The 19,482-nt window shown below is 57.1% G+C and overlaps 2 protein-coding genes across 5 annotated transcripts; both read right to left on the reverse strand.

Annotated features, from left to right (window-relative positions):
* Positions 1 to 373: 373 nt before the first annotated feature.
* Positions 374 to 5,722, reverse strand: MAMSTR (MEF2 activating motif and SAP domain containing transcriptional regulator). The gene is made up of 10 exons (XM_034986932.1): positions 5,528 to 5,722; positions 4,928 to 5,011; positions 3,732 to 3,770; positions 2,951 to 3,132; positions 2,606 to 2,790; positions 2,134 to 2,236; positions 1,737 to 1,931; positions 1,266 to 1,451; positions 1,134 to 1,188; positions 374 to 932 (listed from the first exon to the last, which is right to left on the reverse strand). The coding sequence occupies exons 2-10, from the start codon at positions 4,983 to 4,985 to the stop codon at positions 649 to 651; spliced, it is 1,287 nt and encodes a 428-aa protein (XP_034842823.1). The 5' UTR covers positions 4,986 to 5,011; positions 5,528 to 5,722; the 3' UTR covers positions 374 to 648.
* A 617-nt stretch (positions 5,723 to 6,339) lies between these two features.
* On the reverse strand, positions 6,340 to 19,448 carry RASIP1 (Ras interacting protein 1). Of its 4 annotated transcripts, XM_034986930.1 has the most exons (12): positions 19,323 to 19,446; positions 18,957 to 19,097; positions 17,578 to 18,263; positions 15,797 to 16,152; positions 12,242 to 12,895; positions 11,461 to 11,498; positions 11,077 to 11,228; positions 10,855 to 10,970; positions 9,479 to 9,722; positions 9,096 to 9,268; positions 7,317 to 7,464; positions 6,546 to 6,745 (listed from the first exon to the last, which is right to left on the reverse strand). In XM_034986930.1, the coding sequence occupies exons 2-12, from the start codon at positions 19,091 to 19,093 to the stop codon at positions 6,546 to 6,548; spliced, it is 2,904 nt and encodes a 967-aa protein (XP_034842821.1). In that variant the 5' UTR covers positions 19,094 to 19,097; positions 19,323 to 19,446. The 4 variants fall into 4 exon arrangements, with proteins under 4 accessions (XP_034842820.1, XP_034842819.1, XP_034842822.1 ...); XM_034986929.1 differs by having other exon boundaries at positions 6,340 to 6,745; positions 10,855 to 10,958; positions 17,578 to 19,097; positions 19,323 to 19,448; XM_034986928.1 differs by having other exon boundaries at positions 6,340 to 6,745; positions 17,578 to 19,097; positions 19,323 to 19,448.
* Positions 19,449 to 19,482: the final 34 nt, after the last annotated feature.

The following is a 19,482-nucleotide window of genomic DNA, read 5'->3' on the forward strand; positions in this document are numbered from 1 at the left end:
CCCCATGGGATCACGCAGAGGTTGGGACTTCACCTGAAGCCATACTCTTGATAGTCTTCTTCCCCTTCACTGTTTGGTTTCCTCCGCTCCTTTTTGGTTTCTCCTCGGAGCATTTCTTTAATAAATCATGGGCACACGAATCTTGTCTCGGGCTCTGCTTCCAAGAGAATCTGACCTCAGACATGACGCTTCTGATACTCTCACTTCCGACCGGAAGCCAAGGGTCTGGCTCCCTATTCTCCCTCCTGACTCTTCCCTGCCCCCTCTCCTGTACCCAAAAAAACACAGACCACCTTCCAGACTCCCATCTAGTTGGTGGCATGGGAGGGGATAAGGTGGGAACAAAGACATCCATGAGGTCTCTGAAGGAAGCAGCAAGCAGCTTGTTTGCCCCTGGCCCGCAGCAAATGACACCTCCCGGCCCCCAACCACACAACCATGGAGGGGATCATATGGAGGTCAGGCAGGCGAGAGTCAGGCGGTTGGCATGTCAGCAGCAGTTCGGGGCCTGGTGGGGATGAGAGTCCTCTCTGATTCTGTCTGTGGTGGGAGGGGCTCTGCCGGTTGTCCCACCCCCTCCTTTGGGAGTCTGTCTCGGTGACCTTCCCATGCCCACCAGTTCTCCGTCCCTGGAAACCCCAGCATCCATCACCATGGATCCTCCAGCAGGTCCCACAGCCGGGTTCCACTGGAGTCAGATAAGTCAGCAGAGAAGATGCTGGGGGCTGGGGGACCACAGCCTAGCAGGGGACCTCCACTCAGAGCCTCCAACCAGTCCAAGGAGTCTGTGGGGCCCCTGGGAGAGGGGGACGGGGAGTTTGTAGGGGACGGGAGCGAGGAAGAGAAGACAGAGGAGAGGCCTTCAGAGTCCGGGGAGGGGGACAGCACGTCGAAGGAGCCGGGAAAGTCCAGGGGGATGGGGGGCAGCGGGTCTGCAGGAGAAGGAATGAAGTGTGAGCTTAGGAAGGCAGAGATCCGGACCCACTCCGTTATTCCTCGTTTCCAGAAATCCAAGTCCCCAGCCCACCCCTCCCTAGAACCCAGGACTCCAGATCCCAAACCCTTCCTCCTTTGGAGTAGAACTCCAGAACCCCAGTCTCCAACTCCCCCAAATCTAGGAGTTGGACTCTTACCCTCAGGCTCCACCTGATCCTCCAGGATGTCATCAATGCCCCGGTTCGGAAGCAACTGCGGACGGGCAGAAGCGGCGTGAACCTGGGATCCCGCACCATCCTGACCGAGACCCCTAGCCCGCTCCCTCTCACCTGTGCCCTGCGGATGGCTTCCTGCAGCTCCTCCTCCACAGTCAGGGCCGCCGTGGGCCGTGCTGAGGAAGGAGTCGGTGCTGGAGCCGCAGCCGGAGCCGGGGCCGGGGCCGGGACCGCAGCAGTAGCAGGGGTGTCCGAGGCACTTGCAGGAGGCGGAGGGTGAGAGTTTGGGCTCGGCTTGAGCTAGAACCGTGGAGTTCCCATAAGCCACGCCCGCCGGGAGCAACCCCACCCACTCGCAACCTGTGGCTCCACCCCCCGGTCGCCTCCCGGCCCTCCGCTCGCTCGTCGACCACCCCCCTTCGGTATCGCCCCGTATTCTTTCATTGGCTTCTCTTCCCTTAAGAGCCTCCCACTTTGCTCTTAACCACGCCCCCATACTTCATTGGCTAGTCTTCTTTCGACTTCCCGCCCCGTCCCGCTTTGTCTTCTCCTCACTGGTCCATACGCGCGTAGCCCCGCCCTCACCGAGCCCTGCCGCCGGACGGCTCCCAGAGCTTTGGGCCTGAGGCGCGGCCAGGGAGCGCCCGCGGGACAGTCCTCGCGCCGCGGCTTCGGCCGCTCGCGGGGCAGGGCGCCGCCGCGCATGCGCTCCAGGAGCATCGACTTAGTCCCCGACACCGGGAGGCCCCGCAGGCGCAGCTGCTGCCGGAGCTCTGAGACCTGGGGTGGGAGGCGGGGAGAGGCCTTGCTGGGAGGGCTCCGGGGCGCAGGCGGGAGCTGGGGCTGGACATTTGGAAACCGCGAGAAGAGGGACTGGGGACCCAGGCTCCTGGGTCTCCGATGGGGCAGAGGCGGCGGGGTTAGAACTATGGGTACCCACCGAGGGAGAGGGCCAGCCTGGGAGGTTACTCCTCACACTCACCGTCAGCTCCTCCAGCTTAAGGGTCTGAAGTTCCAACTTGTGTGGAGGGGGCGAGGGGCTGGGGACTCCAGGTGGGGAGGGAGTGAGGGCAGTGGGCTTCATCCTGGCGGCAAGGCGTGAGGGGGAACCAGAGGTTAGAGGGGGTGGAGAGAGACGGGGCATTCCGGGGTCCTCAAAGGCAGGGGCTTGCGAAGAGGAAAGAGGGCCCAGACTTCTGGGTCTCGGAAGAGGCTAAGTCCTGTGCGTGGGAGTGGAGGAACCGGAGGCCCAGTGTCTCGGGTCTGAAGCCAGGACTCCTGGGAACTGAAGGAAGAGGGACTGGGAACTTGGACTCTGGAGTCCTGGGGGAGGAAGGGGTTGGGGGCTGGACTCTGTACTCCCCTGCTCTTGGACTCTGGGTTTGAGGGAGGAGGATGTGTGGGCGAGGGCGGGGGCTGAATTTCCCCCCAGAGAACAAAAACAGGGATCATACCTGGGAGGTGGCTGCTGTGAGTTTGTCCCTTCCCACAGAGGTGGTCCAGGGGGACCCAAGGCCAACCCTTTGGCCTGGGAGTCTACCCTGGACCCTTGTCTCCGCCCTGGGGGCATGTACTGGTGGTAGGTCAAGTTCCCCTTTGGCTTGGGCTCTCTCCAATGTTGGGAGATCTTGGGAGACTCCTGGAAAAGCAGGTGTGATGTCATATGTTTCGGCTCTGTCCCCGTTGTCCTGCCCCAGAGCCTCAGCTTGGCACCACCAGAAAGGAGCCAAGAGGGCAGTAGCAAGGACGACCAATGCTAGACTCTCCGGGGTATTTCTCCTCACTCGATGGAGACTCACCTTCAGGGACCTCCAAGGGCAGTATTCTGATTCATGGAGCAGGTCCCCAGGGCTGAGGAGGAAAGGGGTGGGGCCCAAGGGCGAGACTGGGGCCGGAGCCCTGGGGGCCAGAGCAGGGTCTGTCGCTGAGACCCACGGATCTGGATCCAAGACTGGAGAGGCAGTGAAGGACCCTGAGAGGCCTGTAGACAGCAAGCCAGGCAGGGAGGAACAAGACTGTGTGGGAAGGAGGGACCTGGAGGCCTCAGCCGCCCCCCCACCTCCCGGTGTGGGAGGGCAGGACCAGGGAGGGAAACCCCAGTGTTAGGAGGTGGGTGCCCAGACTCCTGGATCTCAGGGCAGAGGTTCCAGAATTTTATATTCTCAAGAAAGTCAGGAATCACGTCCTCAGTCACCAAGATTTAGGGGGTTTTGCTGGAACAGGGGTGGGGCCAGCACTCCTGGTTCTTAAGGAGAGAGAGAAGCTGAAAGCCACATCCTGAGATTCGTGTGCATGCCAAGTGAGGAGTCTGGGATGCCTGTCTTCTCCGAAGAAATGGGATCTGGATTCATGCATTTTTTTGGAGTGGGAAAAGTCATAGGGCAGGAAGCAGAGCTTTGAGGGGTGGGGTAGCCAGGGACCTGTACTCGGGTCCTCAGGACGGGACAGGATAGGACTTCAGGGTGTCCCAGGCAGAGGGGCCAAGGCTCAGGAACCAGTGCCTGAGATCTGGTAGCTGCACTCCTGGGCATCCCAGGGTTGTCGGGCCTCCATCCCCTCCCTTTCAGGGCCCACACTTACTTGGGTCCTGATACCGTCTGTGGATCCGAAGCTGGAGGACTATGGAGGAAGGAGGGAGGTGGGAGGAGAAAGGCGGGAAGGGAGTGTCCAGAGCCCGGCCTGGCAGGCGGTGCGAGCTGCAGTTGGCAGGACACGCGTGCCCAGCCCCCTTACACACCCCATGCAGGCGGGTGGGCCGGCAGCCTGTTCCCTTTCCCGGGCCTCCCGCCTGCTCCCTGCTCCCTGCCAGAGCTGTTCTGGGACTCGGAGCCAGCCAGTGTGCAGGCAGGAGGCAGCCCTGCCCCCAGCTCCACCTGCCCCCTTCATGAGCACGTGCCTACCCCACCCAAGGCATGATCGCCATCTTGGCAGACTGACCCATGTGTGCCTCACCTCTTCTCGTCCGTGCACTCCCGTCTGCACCAGCCTGCTCCCTTCGGGGTACCCCCAGGCCTCCCCACACTCACCCCCTCTGCACATGCATTTCCCTGGGCTCTGGTCTGGCACCTGCGCCACTTTTGTGCGCTCGGACCCTTTGATATGCTTCATCCTTGGCACCCACCCAGCCTTACTGACACTTCTTTGCACATTCAGGATTTGGCTTCCAGTTCTGGAGCAGAGATCTCTCTTTGCACATTTCATGTGCACTCTCCGGCACACTCTGCTCTTTGGGGACTGGTGTCTTTGCACCCATCTAGCATACTCATTTGCACACTCGTATGCCCTTGGCCCACTGAGGAACTGACATCCAGTGCCACACTCGCTTGCACGCTTTCGGTCCGCATCGGGACCTAAAATACAACCTTTGACACGTTCAAGTTTTGATACAGCGCACTGTCCCCTCGCCAACACTCCCACACCGCCTACTTCTAAGTCCCCACTCTGTGCACTCCTCCACTTTGCACACATGTCGATTTAAGCCCCTGTTCCTTTGCAGTACCTGGCCCTCTGCACACCCACCCCTCGCCACCCACTCCTCACTGTTTACAGGAGCATTGCATTGGCCATTTGCACCCTCATTGAGCCCCCCAAAATTCAACCCCTTTGCTGGGGCCTCCTTTATACACAAGTGATCTTTTGCACAGAAAACACCTGCCTTGTGGGTCCCATGGCCCCCCTCCCATCTCACCGACCACACACACTGCCTGAGTTAAGAGTATTTCAATCCCAGGACCCAGAAGACCCCTTCCCTACATGCATAGAGAGAAGCCTCTCACCAGATCTGAACTTGGAGCGAATGATTTGGGAGCGCTGAGAGGAAGTTGCGAGAGTCATTGCCAAGGCTGTGATGGGGACCTGGACTGAGGGGAGGACAGGGCCCCCACCGGAGGAGGGTCAGAGTGGAGGTCAGGAGGCTGTCCCTCCCTGTGAAGGCAGCAGGGAAAGGGCCTCAGGGGCTTAGGGATAGGAGAGGCCTCGAGCCAGAACTTCTGAAGCCTGAGGGAAGAGGGACTGGGAGCTCGCACTCCTGGATTTGAGGGAGAAGGGGGTTGAGGGCCCCAATTCCTGGAGCCTGGGGGAGGAAAGACTGCGATCTATGAAAGGAGACCCCTGGGCCTGTGAAAAGAGAGGAAGGAAAAGAGGGTGAAGGGATAGAGCTCAATACTCTGAAGGGACTAGAATCCAACACCCTTGATCAAGAGGGGAAAGGGACCCGGTAGGTTCCTGGGGAATTGGGAAGGGTCTCCGCCACCTGCATTTGAGAGGGGAGTGGGTGGGCGTCAGCCACCATGGTCTGTGAGGAAGGGACTGGGACCAGAGAGGTGACAGAAGAGTTAAGATGGGTTCCCCCCACCCCCATCCCAGGGGCTTCTCACCAGGTGGGCTCGGCGCAGCAGTGCTCTGGAGCGGGTTGAATCCCCTGGTCTAGGCTGGAGGCCGCAGGCTCCGCCCCACCAGCCTGGGACCGCCTAGGACACCCCTTTCTAGGGCGTGCCAGGAGCCTGTGGAATGGGGCGGGGGGGAGGGGGGAGACAGGAGCCCCGCCTGGGACCCTAAGAAGGGGCGGGAGCACGGGCTGGGAGGGACTGGGGCGGGGCGAACGTCGGGGTTCCCTGGGTCGCTCCTCCTCCGCGTCCTGGGGCTGCGGGGTCGGGCGGGGCAGCGGCGGGCGGACTGACAGAAGCAGGTGCCTGGAGAGGGGCGCCGGGTGAGCGGCGGGAGCAGGTGGTCGCGACCCGGCCCTGCGGGCAGGTGCCACCTGTCGCTTATTTTTTCCCTGACGCAGCAGCAGGAGTCGGATTTAGGGGAGTGGAGAAGTTCAAACTGGAGCCCCGAACTCCGGGATCCGAGGGAGGAGGGGGCTGAGGACCTGGACTCCCGGGTCTGAGGGAGAAGAGGGCTGGACTCTGGCCTTTGGGGTCGAAGGAAGAGAAGTCTGGTTCCCACCGGCAGGACTGAGGGCCTGATTTTGGGCAGAGCAAGCTTAGAGCTCTGTCCTGAAATTCGTGGGAGGCCCCAGGGCTCCGGGTTTGGATTACAAGCCGCAGGGCAAGCTGAGGCCAAGGCTATAAATATCTCCTCGGACTCGGCAAGAACCCAACGCTCTAGTCGAGGACCCTGGTGCTCTAATCCGCAAATCATCATCATCACCAGCGTTCCCGAGTCTTAACAAGTGAGGCGTTGCCAATACCACAGATACCTTTATTGCTCCTTGCGCTCACATCCCAAGCCCATCTTCCCACTGTCCCATCCTCTACTACCCGAAAACTCAAACTCCCGGCAGCCCACGCGGGGAAAGAACTACAACTCCCAGAGAGCTCTGAGCTCGAGCGGGCTCCCGGGAGTAGAAGCCGAAGAATTTTCAAGGTTCGCGCGCTCGTTTGTTATTGGTTTTCAAGGAGGCGTGGCCACGGGAGGTCCGTGGCGGTGATTGGCCGGCAGTTCCTGCTGCTCAAGATCCCAGAGGAGGCGGCGGAGCCTGCGCAGTTCACGGTGCAGGGCGTCGTCTGTCACAGGACCTGTGAGGCGCAGGCGCGAGCTGCCCAAGGGCAGGATGAGGGGAGGATGGGAAGAGAAGCTTTCGAAGATGTCCCCTAGGAGACCGAAGAAGACGGAGTCAAACTCTGAAAATGGGCGTGGGGCAGCAGTGTTGGGGAGAGGCTGTGTCACGCCCGAAGGAGGGAAAAACTTCAACCCCCAGCAAATCCTGGAGCAGGAGTCACTCAAACATGACTCGCGGGAGTCCCCAAGCATCATGGAGTTGTAGTTTCAGACAAAGAAAGGCCACCGTTGCCTGGGAAACGGGCGAGGCATTGGGCTCTTGGGCCCGTGAGGAAGGCAGGTCTGGGAACTTAGTTTTACGGATTCCTTAGAGTGGAGGGGGCTGGAACCCGAAATCCTGGGTGAGGAGGGTTGGTTGTCCGGGGAAGAGACTGGGGGCCTGAACCCTGGGGAAGAAAGGAGCTGGGGCGTGAACTCCTGTACCCTGGGGGAGGGGGGAGTTGGGGTCCATCACTTAAGGCTTGAGGGAGGAGAGGGTTAAGGGTCCAGAATCCCGGGTCAGAAGGAGGAAGGCGCTGGGACTGTGGAATCCTGGGTACTGAGAACCAAAAAAAAAAAAAAAAAGCTGACAGCCCCAGTGCCTCTGTCTCCATCTCTCCTCACCTGTGTCCACAGCATCTCGCTCTGCAGTGGGGGGGTCCCAGGCAGGTGGTGGCCCACGGCCAGGACCCAGCTGGTAGTGGCTGAGCAGATGGTGGAGCTGAGCAGGGGTCAGTGTGGGGTGGTCAGTTCGTAGGCTGCTCCATGAAGCCTGGTGGGACGATCAGGTGAGAAATCTATGGTCATTATGGGGCAGCTGAGAAATCCTAAAACGGAAGGCCCTCCATAAAGGGCATGGATGTAGTGGGTAGACAGTGGTGTCTGTGCAATATCTTCCGGACACTGTGAGGCCAGGCTGTCAACCAAAGAGATGGTGGGAAAGGGCGCTTTAAAAAAATGTTAATTGGGGGCGCCTGGATGGCTCAGGTCTGCCGTCGGCTCAGGTCATGATCCCAGGGTCCTGGGATTGAGCCCCGCATTGGGCTCCCTGCTCAGCAGGGAGTCTGCTTCTCCCTCTTCTCCCTCTCCCACCCCCCCTGCTTGTGTTCCCTCTCGCTGTCTCTCTCTCTAATAAATAAATAAAATCTTTTTTAAAATGTGATTTGCTTCAGCATAAATGAGGATGTAGGAGTTGGTGGGGGGGTGGAAAAGAAACAAAATTGGCCATTAGTTTATTATTGAAGCTGATGATGTGTACCTAGAGCTCCATTACTGCACTGTGGCTATTTTTTGTATCTGAAAATTTCTACACCTGAGATGACATCTGAATCATCCGTGGGGTGAAAACCAGAGACTCTGGACCCAGAATGCCTGGGTTCAAAAATCCCAGCTTGACTACTCATTACTTTCTGGCAAGTCACTGTGCCTCACTTTTTTTTTTTTTTTTTAAGATTTTGTTTTTTTATTTGACAGAGAGAGACACAGCGAGAGAGGGAACACAAGTAGGGGGAGCAGAAGAGGGAGAAGCAGGCTTCCCGCCGAGCAGGGAGCCTGATGCGGGGCTCGATCCCAGCACCCTGGGATCATGACCTGAGCCGAAGGCAGACGCTTAATGACTGAGCCACCCAGGCGCCCCTCACTTTTTTTGTTTTTAAGATTTTATTTATTTATTTGACAGAGAGACAGCTAGAGAGGGAACCCAGGCAGAGGGAGAGGGAGAAGCAGGCTTCCCGCTGAATAGGCAGCCTGATGTGGGGCTCAATCCCAGGACTCCAGGATCATGACCTGAGCTGAAGTCAGACACTTAACAACTGAGCCACCCAGGTGCCCCTGTGCCTCACTTTCTTCATCTGTCAATTGGGTGTGGGCGGGAATAGAACTAACAGGGTAGTTATGAGGATTCAATATGGCTAGATTGTAAAGACTTAGGACACTGCCTGGTGCTTATTAAATGCTCTGTAAAAGTTTGATAAATATAAATAAATGAAATCAAGTAACTTATCCTACCTGATTTTCAGTCTCCTTGTCTGAAAAGAATTGTCAATTAATAACCTATTTCATGAGGCTTAGTCAACATTCAGTGAGAGTGCTAGACCGCATCTGGCATGTTGTTTATGTTCAATGCATGTTCTCACTATCACATTCCTTGGTCTCATAGCAGACTTTCTGAATCAGCATGTCTGAGGGTGGAGGCCTTGGAATCTATTATTAATAAGTCCCATGGGATTCAGATGCAGTTTGGACACTTGTGGCTGACTTCCTTCTAACTGTCGATGCATCATCCACAGTGTCAGAGCTGGGACCGGGGATAACATGAAGTCCAAGGGGAGATCCAAGGGTGAGCTGAATACAGAGGATGGCTGAGTGGGGTCGAGGAGTCAGAGGTCAGGGATCAGGAGTCACCTTGAGCAGGGAAGTGCGGGGCACGCAGAGCAGGTTCACAGCTATGGAGAGTTTCCGGAAGAATTCAGTGGCAATGTCACCCAGCCCGGCCCCCTGCAGCCAGTCCAAGACAAGGTCCAAGTTGGTTCGGATTTGGACAGCTCGGGACCATTGATAGAAAGGCCGGCCTTGACCTGTTGGGGGAAAGGTATGATGGGCAATGAGCATGTGGACTCAGCCCTCCTGCCTCCCAGACCCTTCCTATCCTTCAACTTGGGATCTGGAACTTGTTCTCCAGAGTCCCTAAACATGAGACCTGATCCTGGGGCATGCTGTCTGAATTGACATGGGTCTCAGAGGTTCCCATGCTTTCCTCCCTGTCCCTTCCCCAGTCCAACCCTCACCTCGTTCCATCAGCGAGTTGAGAAGGGACGCATTGGAGAAGAAGAACAAATAACCGAAAGTCTGAGACACGAGGTCCGGGTGCAGCTCACACTGGCTGGTCAGTTCCAGGGCTGCCTGGAACACGCCCAGCGTCGGTCTCAAGCCCGGAGGCATGGCCCCCAGCTCTGCTCCAGGCCCTGGCAGCTCTGCCCCAGCTGTGAAAGGGTTACTATCCAGGAGAGCAGGCAGTGTTGAATACAGAGTCTAAGAGGATACAGAGATGCAAACAAGTGATTGGACTACACCCCATGGAAGCTTCAGGGTGACAGAGCTTCTGGGAATTATAGTCCATTGTACCTGCAACACCCTAAAAGTTCTCTGTGAGCAAATCCCTACTTTCCAGATGGGTGTCTAGCATGCATCAGGCCGAGGACACCTCAAGTCTTAAGAAAGCCTCCAGGAGTTTCCTGGGTATTTTACGACCACCTCGGTGCCTCATAGGTCTTGTAGTTCTCAACAGAGACAGAGACAGCTCACAGAGGACAAAGGATACTGAACAAAGAGGCCCCCTTCAGTCAAAGAATTATTTATCCAGAGTTCCCGAAGGAAAGAAGAAAGAATGAAGAGTCAGGAAGTGGGAGTGGCGTGGCAGTGAGCCAGTGGAAAGTGAGATCAGGCCAAGGACAGGAAATGAGGTCAGAGCCGAAGAAGAAATAAAGCCACACTTGGCAGGGATGGACAGGAAGCGAAGCCTTGGAGGAATGGGCTTCACCAATCAAGGCTGCTTAAGGAACATAAAGAATCTCCCCAAAGATCCCCTTTGCTGTTACAGATAGGGACTTGGGCCCACGAGAAGCCTGAAAACCTGTGAATTCCAAGCAACCATCTTAAGGTCAAGGGTGGTGGGGCACTGGGGCAGAAAGCACTCCAGGGAGAAGATCTGTGGCTCGGAAAAGGGAGTGAATTCCGAGCTGTAGGAAATGAAGTCAGCAAACACAGGAAGTGAGGTCGGATTCAAGAGGACCTTTCATTTAAATGACAGTGTCCGGCACTATTTGATCCCTATCTATCTATCTACCCACCTATTAAATTTACCAGTGGACTTAGAAAACAGGAGCTTAAAAGAGTGAAAATGGTGATATAACCAGATAGTAAAGTCAGCCTGTCAAGAGGGGGATCGTTGCAGAGACAGGAAGAGAAGCCAGAAAGACAGGAAGTGATGTAGGCTCAAACAGGAAGTGGTACCAGAACAGCAAAGTGCTGCCGTGAATGGGAAGTGATGTCAGAGAAGCAGGGAATCTTACAAGGTCAAATAGGAAGTGACATCGGAGCGATGTGACGTCATTCCAACCGGAAGTGAGATTATGTCAAACAGGAAGTCGGGGGTGAGACCAACCTTGGTGAGGTAGTAGACAGACTGCTGGAAGGTACACATGATGACCTCGTCCAGGAGGGCCATGGCCTCATCACATAATTCCAAGTCATTGCAGAGCTGTGGGTCTGAGGACAGACCTGGGGGTGAGAGAGAGAACCAGAGGCTGACAGGCAGGAGCCCAAGTCCCCAAGTAGCAGGAATGACAGGGGGCTTGGACAGGTCTGGGCTTGGGTCAGAGCTCACCCTCCTGGTCAGCCTCCTTCTCCATCTCCAGCACTTTCTCCTGCACAAAGCTCAGCAGCTCCGTGGTGTTGGCCATCCACAGCATGAGTGGCCTCAGCTCTACAGACACAGCCTCGGGAGTCAAGGGCACCTCGGGGACTCCCTCTGGGTGGCTGGGGAGGGAGAAGAGGACCTGTGTCCTTTGCCCAACCCCCACTGTAGTGTCTAAACCCCGAGATCTGGGTCTAATTGGGGACTGAGACCAATCCTCATTTCACGGCTGGAAAAGTTGAGTGCCAAGAAGAGCAGAAACCTGCACTAAGCCATGAATGGAGTGAATGAACCACCAGCTGCAAATCCCCACCCTGCATCCTTCTAGACCCTTCTCCCCGGAATTTCTCTTACTTCTCTGGCTGACGGTCTCCAATTTCCTTAATCTTTTCCTGTAGAACAGTAAGATCAGAGTCAAGGTGAGGAGGGTTGGGGAGAGGCCTATGAGTTATTACCCTGGTGTTTCTAGAAGCACCTTTTTGACAGAGACTCTCCCCACTCAAATGGACTCTAACCCTCAAACTTCAGAATGGTCTCTCCTCTTCTTACCTTTGAAAACACAAGCCCCTATGATTGTGAGTGGTCTATCATCCTCAGGTCCGCTCAAATAGTTTCTTCTTACTGCCCCCCCCCAAAAAAACCCCACTTCCTTAAGCTTCTCTCTAATGAGCCCTAGCTCAGTGGGATGGAACCTTCAACCCCACTCTGGATGATTTCTCCCAGGCACTTCCATCTGTAAGTCGGGCCAATTTGTTCTTCCTCGACTCCAAGAACGGTCTTGCCCACTACTGCTCAAAGCCCCCAGCCCAGTGGGCTGCCGGCCTCACCTCCCACCATGGTCTCTCCTGACTTCTCACCCAACGGGACCTCTCTCCCGATCTCCCGGAATGGTTTCTCCCATGATCCCACAAGAGCAAAGGTGGCGCTTCACTGCCTTCTCTTCTAGCACCGTGGATGAAGCCACAACTCCCAGCATCCCGTGAGACCCCTTGCTTAATAGCCCAAACCCCTCCTGGGGCATCATGATAGAGGTAGTTTCATCCGGCCCAGCTACGGCTGGAAGGCGGAGAGGGTGGGTGGCTGGGGGAAGAACCTGCGGCGCCGACCCGGTTGGACGCGGGTGGGAGGCACTCACCCAGACAGCCTCCTTGATGAGACGGGCCAGGCGGCCCAGCAGGCGCGGCAGGTGGCCCAGCTCCAGTTCCCGGGCTGAATGCTGCACGCACAGCGCCAGCAGCGTGGCGGGCCCGAGCGGCGGCAGGTCGCCAGCGCCCGCAGCCGCAGCGCGCACGATCTCGCCCAGCAGCGCCTCTTCCTCGCGCGGCCGGAAGCGCAGCACCGGCTCGCGGCCATCCAAGTAGGCCGCCAGCGCCTCGCCCCGCTCCTGCAGGCCCCGGCCGCACAGGCGGCAAGAGAAGGCCCAGCCGGGACCCGGCGGGGCGGCCCCAGGGCGGGCGGGCAGCCAGGGCGGCCGCGCCGGCCCCGAGCCTCCAGTGCGGGGGTCCTTGTACATGAAGAGGAAGTGCTCGCCCAGCCCCAGCAGGTCGCCGGGGTGAAGCTCCGCCTCCCGCAGCAGGAGGCACCCGTTATGCGTGACTGGGGCGCCCCGGGATGGGCGCACCATGGCCGGGGGCTCAGGGCCCGCACGCACGGTGCAGTGCCTCGGCAGGATGTCAGGGGCATTAAGAAAGGTGTCCACATAGGGGGCCGGGGACCCACCACGGGCTGAGGAGTTCCCGCCCCGGCCAAAGACATGCTGCTCCCGCGTCATCACATATACCACGAAGTCCTGGAGGGAAAGGGAAGATACAGGAGAGACACAGCTCCATGAGGAACGGAGGCTTGCAACGAGGACCCTTTTGCCACAACTGACTCTCCCATCAACCACCTCCCTTAGAATGAACACGTCCAAGGAGATCTCCTGGGATGTCAAAGGACTCCGCAATTACCTCCCCCCAAGCATGAATGGACTTCTTTCTCTCTCTCTCTCTCTCTTTTTTTTTTTTTCATGAGTGGACTTCTCAAAGGCACTTCCTGTGAAGGACTGGCCCATAACACTCATCTTGAAGACCGGCTGCTTATAAGGAAACCCCTTTCTTGACAGGGGCTCTAGAATTCCCCTCCCTCAAATTGTTGTTGCTTTCCAGGAAACCTTTCTCCAGTAGACTCTCCCATCTTCTCATCTCCTCTGAATGGACCCTTATAAGGCTATCCCTTCCCACAGTGCAGTCTCCCACAACATCCAGCTCAAGGAATAGGTGCTTCCAAGAACACACCCCCACTACTAAAATGGACTGTCCTGTTATCTTTACCCTCAAAGAATGGAACTTTCCTAGGAAATCTTTCTCTTAGGAACCGTCCCATTTCCCTACCCTTGGCCCCATTTGCCCGACATTCCATCCCCATGATGGAGACTACCAAAGACGTTTGTTTCCCCTTCCAATAATAGCTTCTCTGAATATTTCCAAAACAAGGGATAGATATCTTTAAAGAGATTCCCCCTTTGAACAAAGGTTTCTTCCATTTTCTCCACCCCGTGAGTATGCACTCTGGGGAGACCCCCTTTCTACAAATGGACTCTCATTTTTCCCCACCCCATGCTGCACTCACTTCCAAGGAGACCTAATACTACAGCGGACTCACCTACTACCCTCATTCCCATGATAGAGGATTCCAAAGATACTCTCCTTTCCATCAATGGATGCTTTCAATATTCCCATCCCAACAAAGAAAATCTCCATGGAGATCTCCATATAGTAGCTCTTCTAGCAACCCCACCTTATAAATAAATGTTTTCAGGGAGACCCTCTTCTTATAATGGAGTGTCCCATTTCATCCACCAAATGAAGAGGTGCATTCCAGAAGACCCCTTCCTAAATGACTTTTCCATCTCCATCCTATAAAAATGGAAGAGCTCAGTCTGATCCCCTTCCTAAAATACACTCTCTGTTCTCTACTCATGTCTGAGAGAATAGTCATCCGGATATTCATAAATCCCCTTCCTACACTGAACTCTCCTATTACCTATACCCCATGGATGGACAATGGATTTGTTCATCTGCCTCTAGAAAATGGAACTTTCCAGTCTGACCACTTTCTGAAGGTCGAATCTCCTGTTTTCTATCCCTGTTTGAAGCAATGGAATGGTCCAAAATACATGAACCCCATTTCTAAAACTGCTTAACCCAAGAAGGGATGCTTCCACAGTGCCCACAATGAACCCTCTCGAGTTATAGCCACTTGTGAATACATGAGTGCAGATAAATTCCTCTCTATAAGAGATTCACCTCTTATTCCTGATCCCAAGGAAGGACTTCCAATGAAGCCTCTTCCTTAAAAAGGAATTTCCCCATGAACCTCACTCAAAAGAATGGATGCTTCCAATGTTTCCCCCTCTTCCCAGAACAGACTCCACCATACTCCCAGAACAGATCCTTCCAATTTGACTACCTTCCCAAAATAGACCCTCCTATTCTCCAACCTTGTCTCGAGAAATGGGCTGTTATAATATATGCAAACTCCTCCCTATAATGAACTTGCCCCATCCCCTTGCCCCGACAAGGAGGAATAAATTCTTCCATGCAAGCCCTTCTCTAAATAGTCTTCCTCTCTCACTCATATTCAAAGCCAGGCCACCTAACCCAATTGGATCACTCTCTATGACCATGAAAATGGGACTATTCACTAAGTTCCACCAGTGGGCTTTCCCATTGATTCCCGAAAGTACCTGTTGAACTTGGCTGTACCACTGTTCTTCAAAGTTGAACAACATCATAAAAATGATTCCCCCAATCATCACATGCACAAAAATTAGTATTTCCAATAATTCATTATGTTTTGATTAATGAAATAATTTCCTGCTAATCCACTAATAATTTTCTACTAACTCCTAATCCTTTCTCCCCCTCTGCTCCCTAACACTCAAGCAAGTTCTATAGTCATCCAAATATATAAAATAGAAGTTATCAGTATCGGGTGCCTGGGTGGCTCAGTTGGTTAAGCGACTGCCTTCGGCTCAGGTCATGATCCTGGAGTCCCGGGATCGAGTCCCGCATCGGGCTCCCTGCTTGGCGGGGAGCCTGCTTCTCCCTCTGACCCTCCCCCCTCTCATGTGCTCTCTCATTCTCTCTCTCAAATAAATAAAAATAAAATCTTTAAAAAAAAAAAAAAGAAGTTATCAGTATCACCTACCCTCATCAACAATAGTCAGATCGCTCCAGTGTAAACCAGAACCTTTAAAGAATGGATTAGTCCACTCCTTCCAAGAAAATACAGGCTTACCCAGAACAAGATCCCATGCATCCATCAAATTATCTTCTTCCCAAACAAGATAGACACTTCCATTACTCCTCATCAAGAAATAGACCCTTACAAGGAGATCCCTTTTGTACAATAGGCTCTCAACTTTCCCCCCTTGACAAAGACAGTGCTTTCCCCCCAGTTTTGCATGAAATGAACCATTCCCTACTTGTTCTTCCAGCGAGATCTCAGCCATCAACTTTCCATCACTACCACCTCCCCACGCAACCCTCCATCCCCCATCTCTGACAATGACATCTCCAACCCTGGAACCTTGCTGGGACATACCTGAGACTACCACGACCCAAGGAATTCTGGGAGTTGTAATTTTGTCTCCCTGCCACCGAAGGGTGGAGCATAGGTCTCTTCCAGTAGGACGGACTGCGCGTACCTGGGCGTCCTGGTAGCCCTGGAGCAGCAGGAAGTAGGGACGGTTGCTGGGGGCCTGGATGAGGCATTGGGTCAACTGATCGAAGTCGCCAGGGTCCGCTGGTCCGATCTGGACGTCTGCTGCCCCCGGGGCCATGCTAAGTGCCTGCTGCCGGCGCTCCTGCTGCCGCCGCCGCCGGCCCTGCAGGCTGAGCTCCGACACGCTGCGCCGCAGGGACAGGTTTTCCGAGCGCTCTTTGCCCCCGGACCCAGCCGGGGGCCCTGACCCCGACCCCGGGCCGGGACTGGCCAGCGCCGCCCCGCCGGACGCCGCCCGGGTGCGGTTCTTCTGTGGCCGCCACGAGGGGGCGCCCGTGCCTGCGGAGAGATAAGGAGTCATGGATGAGGCAGAGACTCGAAAGAGAGGCAGGCTCCGAGAGCTGGAGATTATAAAGAGACAAAGAATTGACTGCAGAGAAGTGAGGCGGCTTCCCACATTTAGGTTTTTGCATATGCTGTTCCCTGTGCCTGGAACATACTTTCTGCCTGACTACTACCCACCTTGCAGTCTTCAGCTCAGAAATTCATTCTTTTAACTGTTTTTGGGGGGACATCTACGGCTGCACCATACTCGGGGCTTTGTCTGGACCCAGCAGAGCCCTGGTACATAGTGGGGGATTAGTGGAAATGAGCCCAAGGAATGAACTGATGGGTTTCTCACTAGGCTGTAAAATCTAGGGGGGGGGGATCCTCACCTGTCATGTGCTCACTGTACTCCCCCACGGCCCTAAATAATGTGTGGCCCACAGTAGGTGCTCAACGAATGCTTTTTTTGGGGGGGGGGGGAAGACAGCGATGGTTATAATTGCCATTCTTTATTAGGCAACTACTATGTGCCAAGTCTCGTGCTAAAGCCCTGTTATACATGATCTCACTTCACCTTCACCTAGGGTTTTGCTCAGTTTAACTGGCAAAAGACAGACTGGAATCCAAGCCAGAGTTCAAAGCTCATGAGTTTAACTACTACACCACTCTATTTCCCAAAGGGAGACTCAGAAACAGAAAAGCATTCGAAAGCTCCCTGAGCGGCCCGTGGCCCTGAGCCAGGCCCCATCCCTGCCAGGCCCTGCTCCACACGCACTATTCCACCAAGGGCATCACCTCCTGCTCCAGGCCCGGCCTTCTCCAAGACCAGTCCGGCATGTAAGCACGACCTTCCTCGGCCTCTACAAATACTCTTCCTCTTCATTTCCCTTGAGCCACCCTCAAGTCTCCCATTCACACTCTGCGGCCAACCTAGGCCTAGGGCCACCTGCTCCAAGACCAGCTCCCCTGAGGCTCCGCCCATCCTTAGGCCCCGATCAGGCAGACCATTTTTTCACTTTCCACGTCCCTTCCCCTTACACGCTTAATCTACATAGGCCCGGTCCCTCACGAACCCCTTCAACCTATTGCTCGGAGAGGCCTCCTGCTACAGGGGCCAGCGGCACCGCTCCACACCTCTGGCTCCGGGTTACTCTCTTCCGCAGGCCCCGCCCCAGCATCCCAGGCCCCGCCCATCGGCTCCGCAAAAACCTCCGGCCTGGCCCGTCTTGCCAAGCCGGGTCCTGCCCCAGCCCCGCTCTCCACTAGACACGGTGCTCTAGGTCCCTCCCAGTCCCCATCTCCCCCGCGCCCCCGCCCCCGCCTCCAGCCTGCCACCGGTCCCTTCAGCCCCGCCCCGATCCGGCCCCGCCCCGCCCCGCCCCGCGGGCCCCGCCCCCGCCCGCAAAGCCCCGCCCCCGCGCCCGCCGGCCCCCTCACCGTCGCTGTCCGCCGCCCCGAAGGCCTCCTGCTCCAGGCGGCGCGCCTCCTCGCGGCCGCGCAGCTCGAAACGCCGCGCCCAGCCGGGCCGCGCTCGCCACAGCTCCTGCACCAGCAGCGGCCGCTCCGAGTCGCCCAGCACGCGCAGGTGCTCCGCCCGCCACTCGCCGCTGCCCACGCCGCCCGCCGCCGGCCGGCCCAGCGCGTCGCACAGCGCGAAGGCGTCCACGCAGCTGCTCTCGCCCGGGCTGCCGCCGGGGCTGCCCGCCAGCCCGTAGCGCTCCAGCGCCTCGGCCACCAGCTCGCGTGCCGTGGAGCGCGCAGTGGCCAGCACGCTCTTGTAGTTGGCGCCCGACGCCAGCCCGGCGCCGAAGATCTTGAGGACCCCCGGGGGCGCCGTGGCGCGCGTGACCAGCGGGGGCTCGGGGGCCACGCCCGCCGCCAGCTCCGGCAGCTTCTTCTCGCTGGCCCAGCGCTGGGCGCCCCCCGGAGTCCCGGGGCCTCCCGCGCCGCCGGACCCCGTGGCCCCGGTCCCCGAGCCCCGAAAGAGCTGGGAGATGCGCTTGGCGCGACTCCCCGAGGCTCCCCCGGCCGCCTTGACCGCGCCCACTCGCCGCAACTCCACGTGCGGCGGCGGCGGGGGCAGCGGCTCGCTACTGCGACTCCCCGTGTCCGAAGAAGACGACCTGGGAGCCCGCCAGGGAGTGGAGAGGCGGGAGAAAGACCCAGAAAGACAGGAAGAGAGGGGAGTCGATGGTAGAGAAGGAAGGAGGTGGGAAAGACCCAGATGGAGGGGACAGAGACCCAGGGAGGCAGAGATCAGGGACAGACACCCAGGGAGCGACAGAGACCCATTGAGAGGGCACAGAGAACCAGAGAGAAAGGGCAACAAAAACCAGGAGAAAGAGAGGGATGGAGGCCCAGAGAAAGAGGGGGACGGGAGACAGACCCACAGAAGGGAGAAAAAGGGGGGGGGGGGGGGGGGGGGGACGACGACAGAGATGGAGTAGGGCAGAGGCCAGAGGCAAAGAGAGAGAGAGAAATACATAAATAAAGGCGAGTCCCCCAGTAGGAAATTCCAAGAAGTAAGCAGGGAGCGGAGGAAGGAAGGTGAATCAAACCCCTGCCCCCGTGTCCCCATCCCGGTGTCCATCCAGCCTAACCCCATCTCCAGACCCAGCACTCCCCACACTGGGCCCGAGAGCACTGTGGCCCACTGTCTCCTCCTGCCTGTTAGCTCACTTGCCCATTCAGGACAGGAACTGGAAGCCGATCCTTGGGGCCCCTGGCATTACCCCGCGCAGAGACTGGGCCATAAACAGGGACAAATGGGAAGCAGTTGGGGCAGGGGCGGGAGTCTCAAGGGGGTGAGCACTCACTTAACAGAGGCAGCGCTGGGCCAGCGCCGCCCCAGCTTGGCCAGCTGCTTCCTGGGAGAATTGATCCACAGGCCCACGGGGAGATGGAGCTTCCCGAAGCGGGGGCTTCCGCCCTCCTTCCGTTCACCAGATAGCATGGCCCTAAGGAAGGGTGGGTAAGACCCCAACACCTGAGGCCCTGAGTGGCGGGGTTGGGATGGAGGGGGACTCCTCAGTCAGAGAGGGGGCTGGGGCTCAGACTTCTGAGTCCGAGTGGAGGAGAAGGATGGGAGCCTAGACTCCTGGGTGCTGGGATGGGAGGTGGCTGGGACTGGCTCCTGGGTCTGAAGGAGGAGGGGTCTGGACTTCTGGGTCCCTGGTTCTTACCCTGCTTCAGGTCCCAGCAGCACCCCGGGGCCCTGGCTCCGTTGGCCCTGGTTGGTTCCTGACCCCGCTGCTCCTGTTCAGCCTTTGCCTCTGCCCCAGCTCCCAGCACTGGGTGGGGGACAGGAAAAGGCGAGAGGAAACCCGGCAGGAAGAGCGGGGA

The sequence above is a fragment of the Mirounga leonina genome, unplaced genomic scaffold (genome assembly GCF_011800145.1).
Source record: "Mirounga leonina isolate KUSES-001 unplaced genomic scaffold, KU_Mleo_1.0 Mir_376, whole genome shotgun sequence".
Lineage (NCBI taxonomy): Eukaryota > Metazoa > Chordata > Mammalia > Carnivora > Phocidae > Mirounga > Mirounga leonina.

Excerpts from the sequence above, each read along its gene's own strand:
- MAMSTR (XM_034986932.1), bottom strand. The coding sequence starts at position 4,985 with ATGACTCTCGCAACTTCCTCTCAGCGCTCCCAAATCATTCGCTCCAAG. Across the intron at positions 3,133-3,731 it reads CAGACGGTATCAGGACCCAA|GCCTCTCAGGGTCCTTCACT; the intron begins GTAAGTGTGGGC and ends TGCTGTCTACAG. Across the intron at positions 1,932-2,133 it reads TTAAGCTGGAGGAGCTGACG|GTCTCAGAGCTCCGGCAGCA; the intron begins GTGAGTGTGAGG and ends CTCCCACCCCAG.
- RASIP1 (XM_034986928.1), bottom strand. The coding sequence starts at position 18,745 with ATGGGGTTAGGCTGGATGGACACCGGGATGGGGACACGGGGGCAGGGG. Across the intron at positions 12,896-15,796 it reads AGGGCTACCAGGACGCCCAG|GACTTCGTGGTATATGTGAT; the intron begins GTACGCGCAGTC and ends CTTTCCCTCCAG. Across the intron at positions 9,723-10,854 it reads CTGTCTACTACCTCACCAAG|ACTCTGTATTCAACACTGCC; the intron begins GTTGGTCTCACC and ends GTATCCTCTTAG.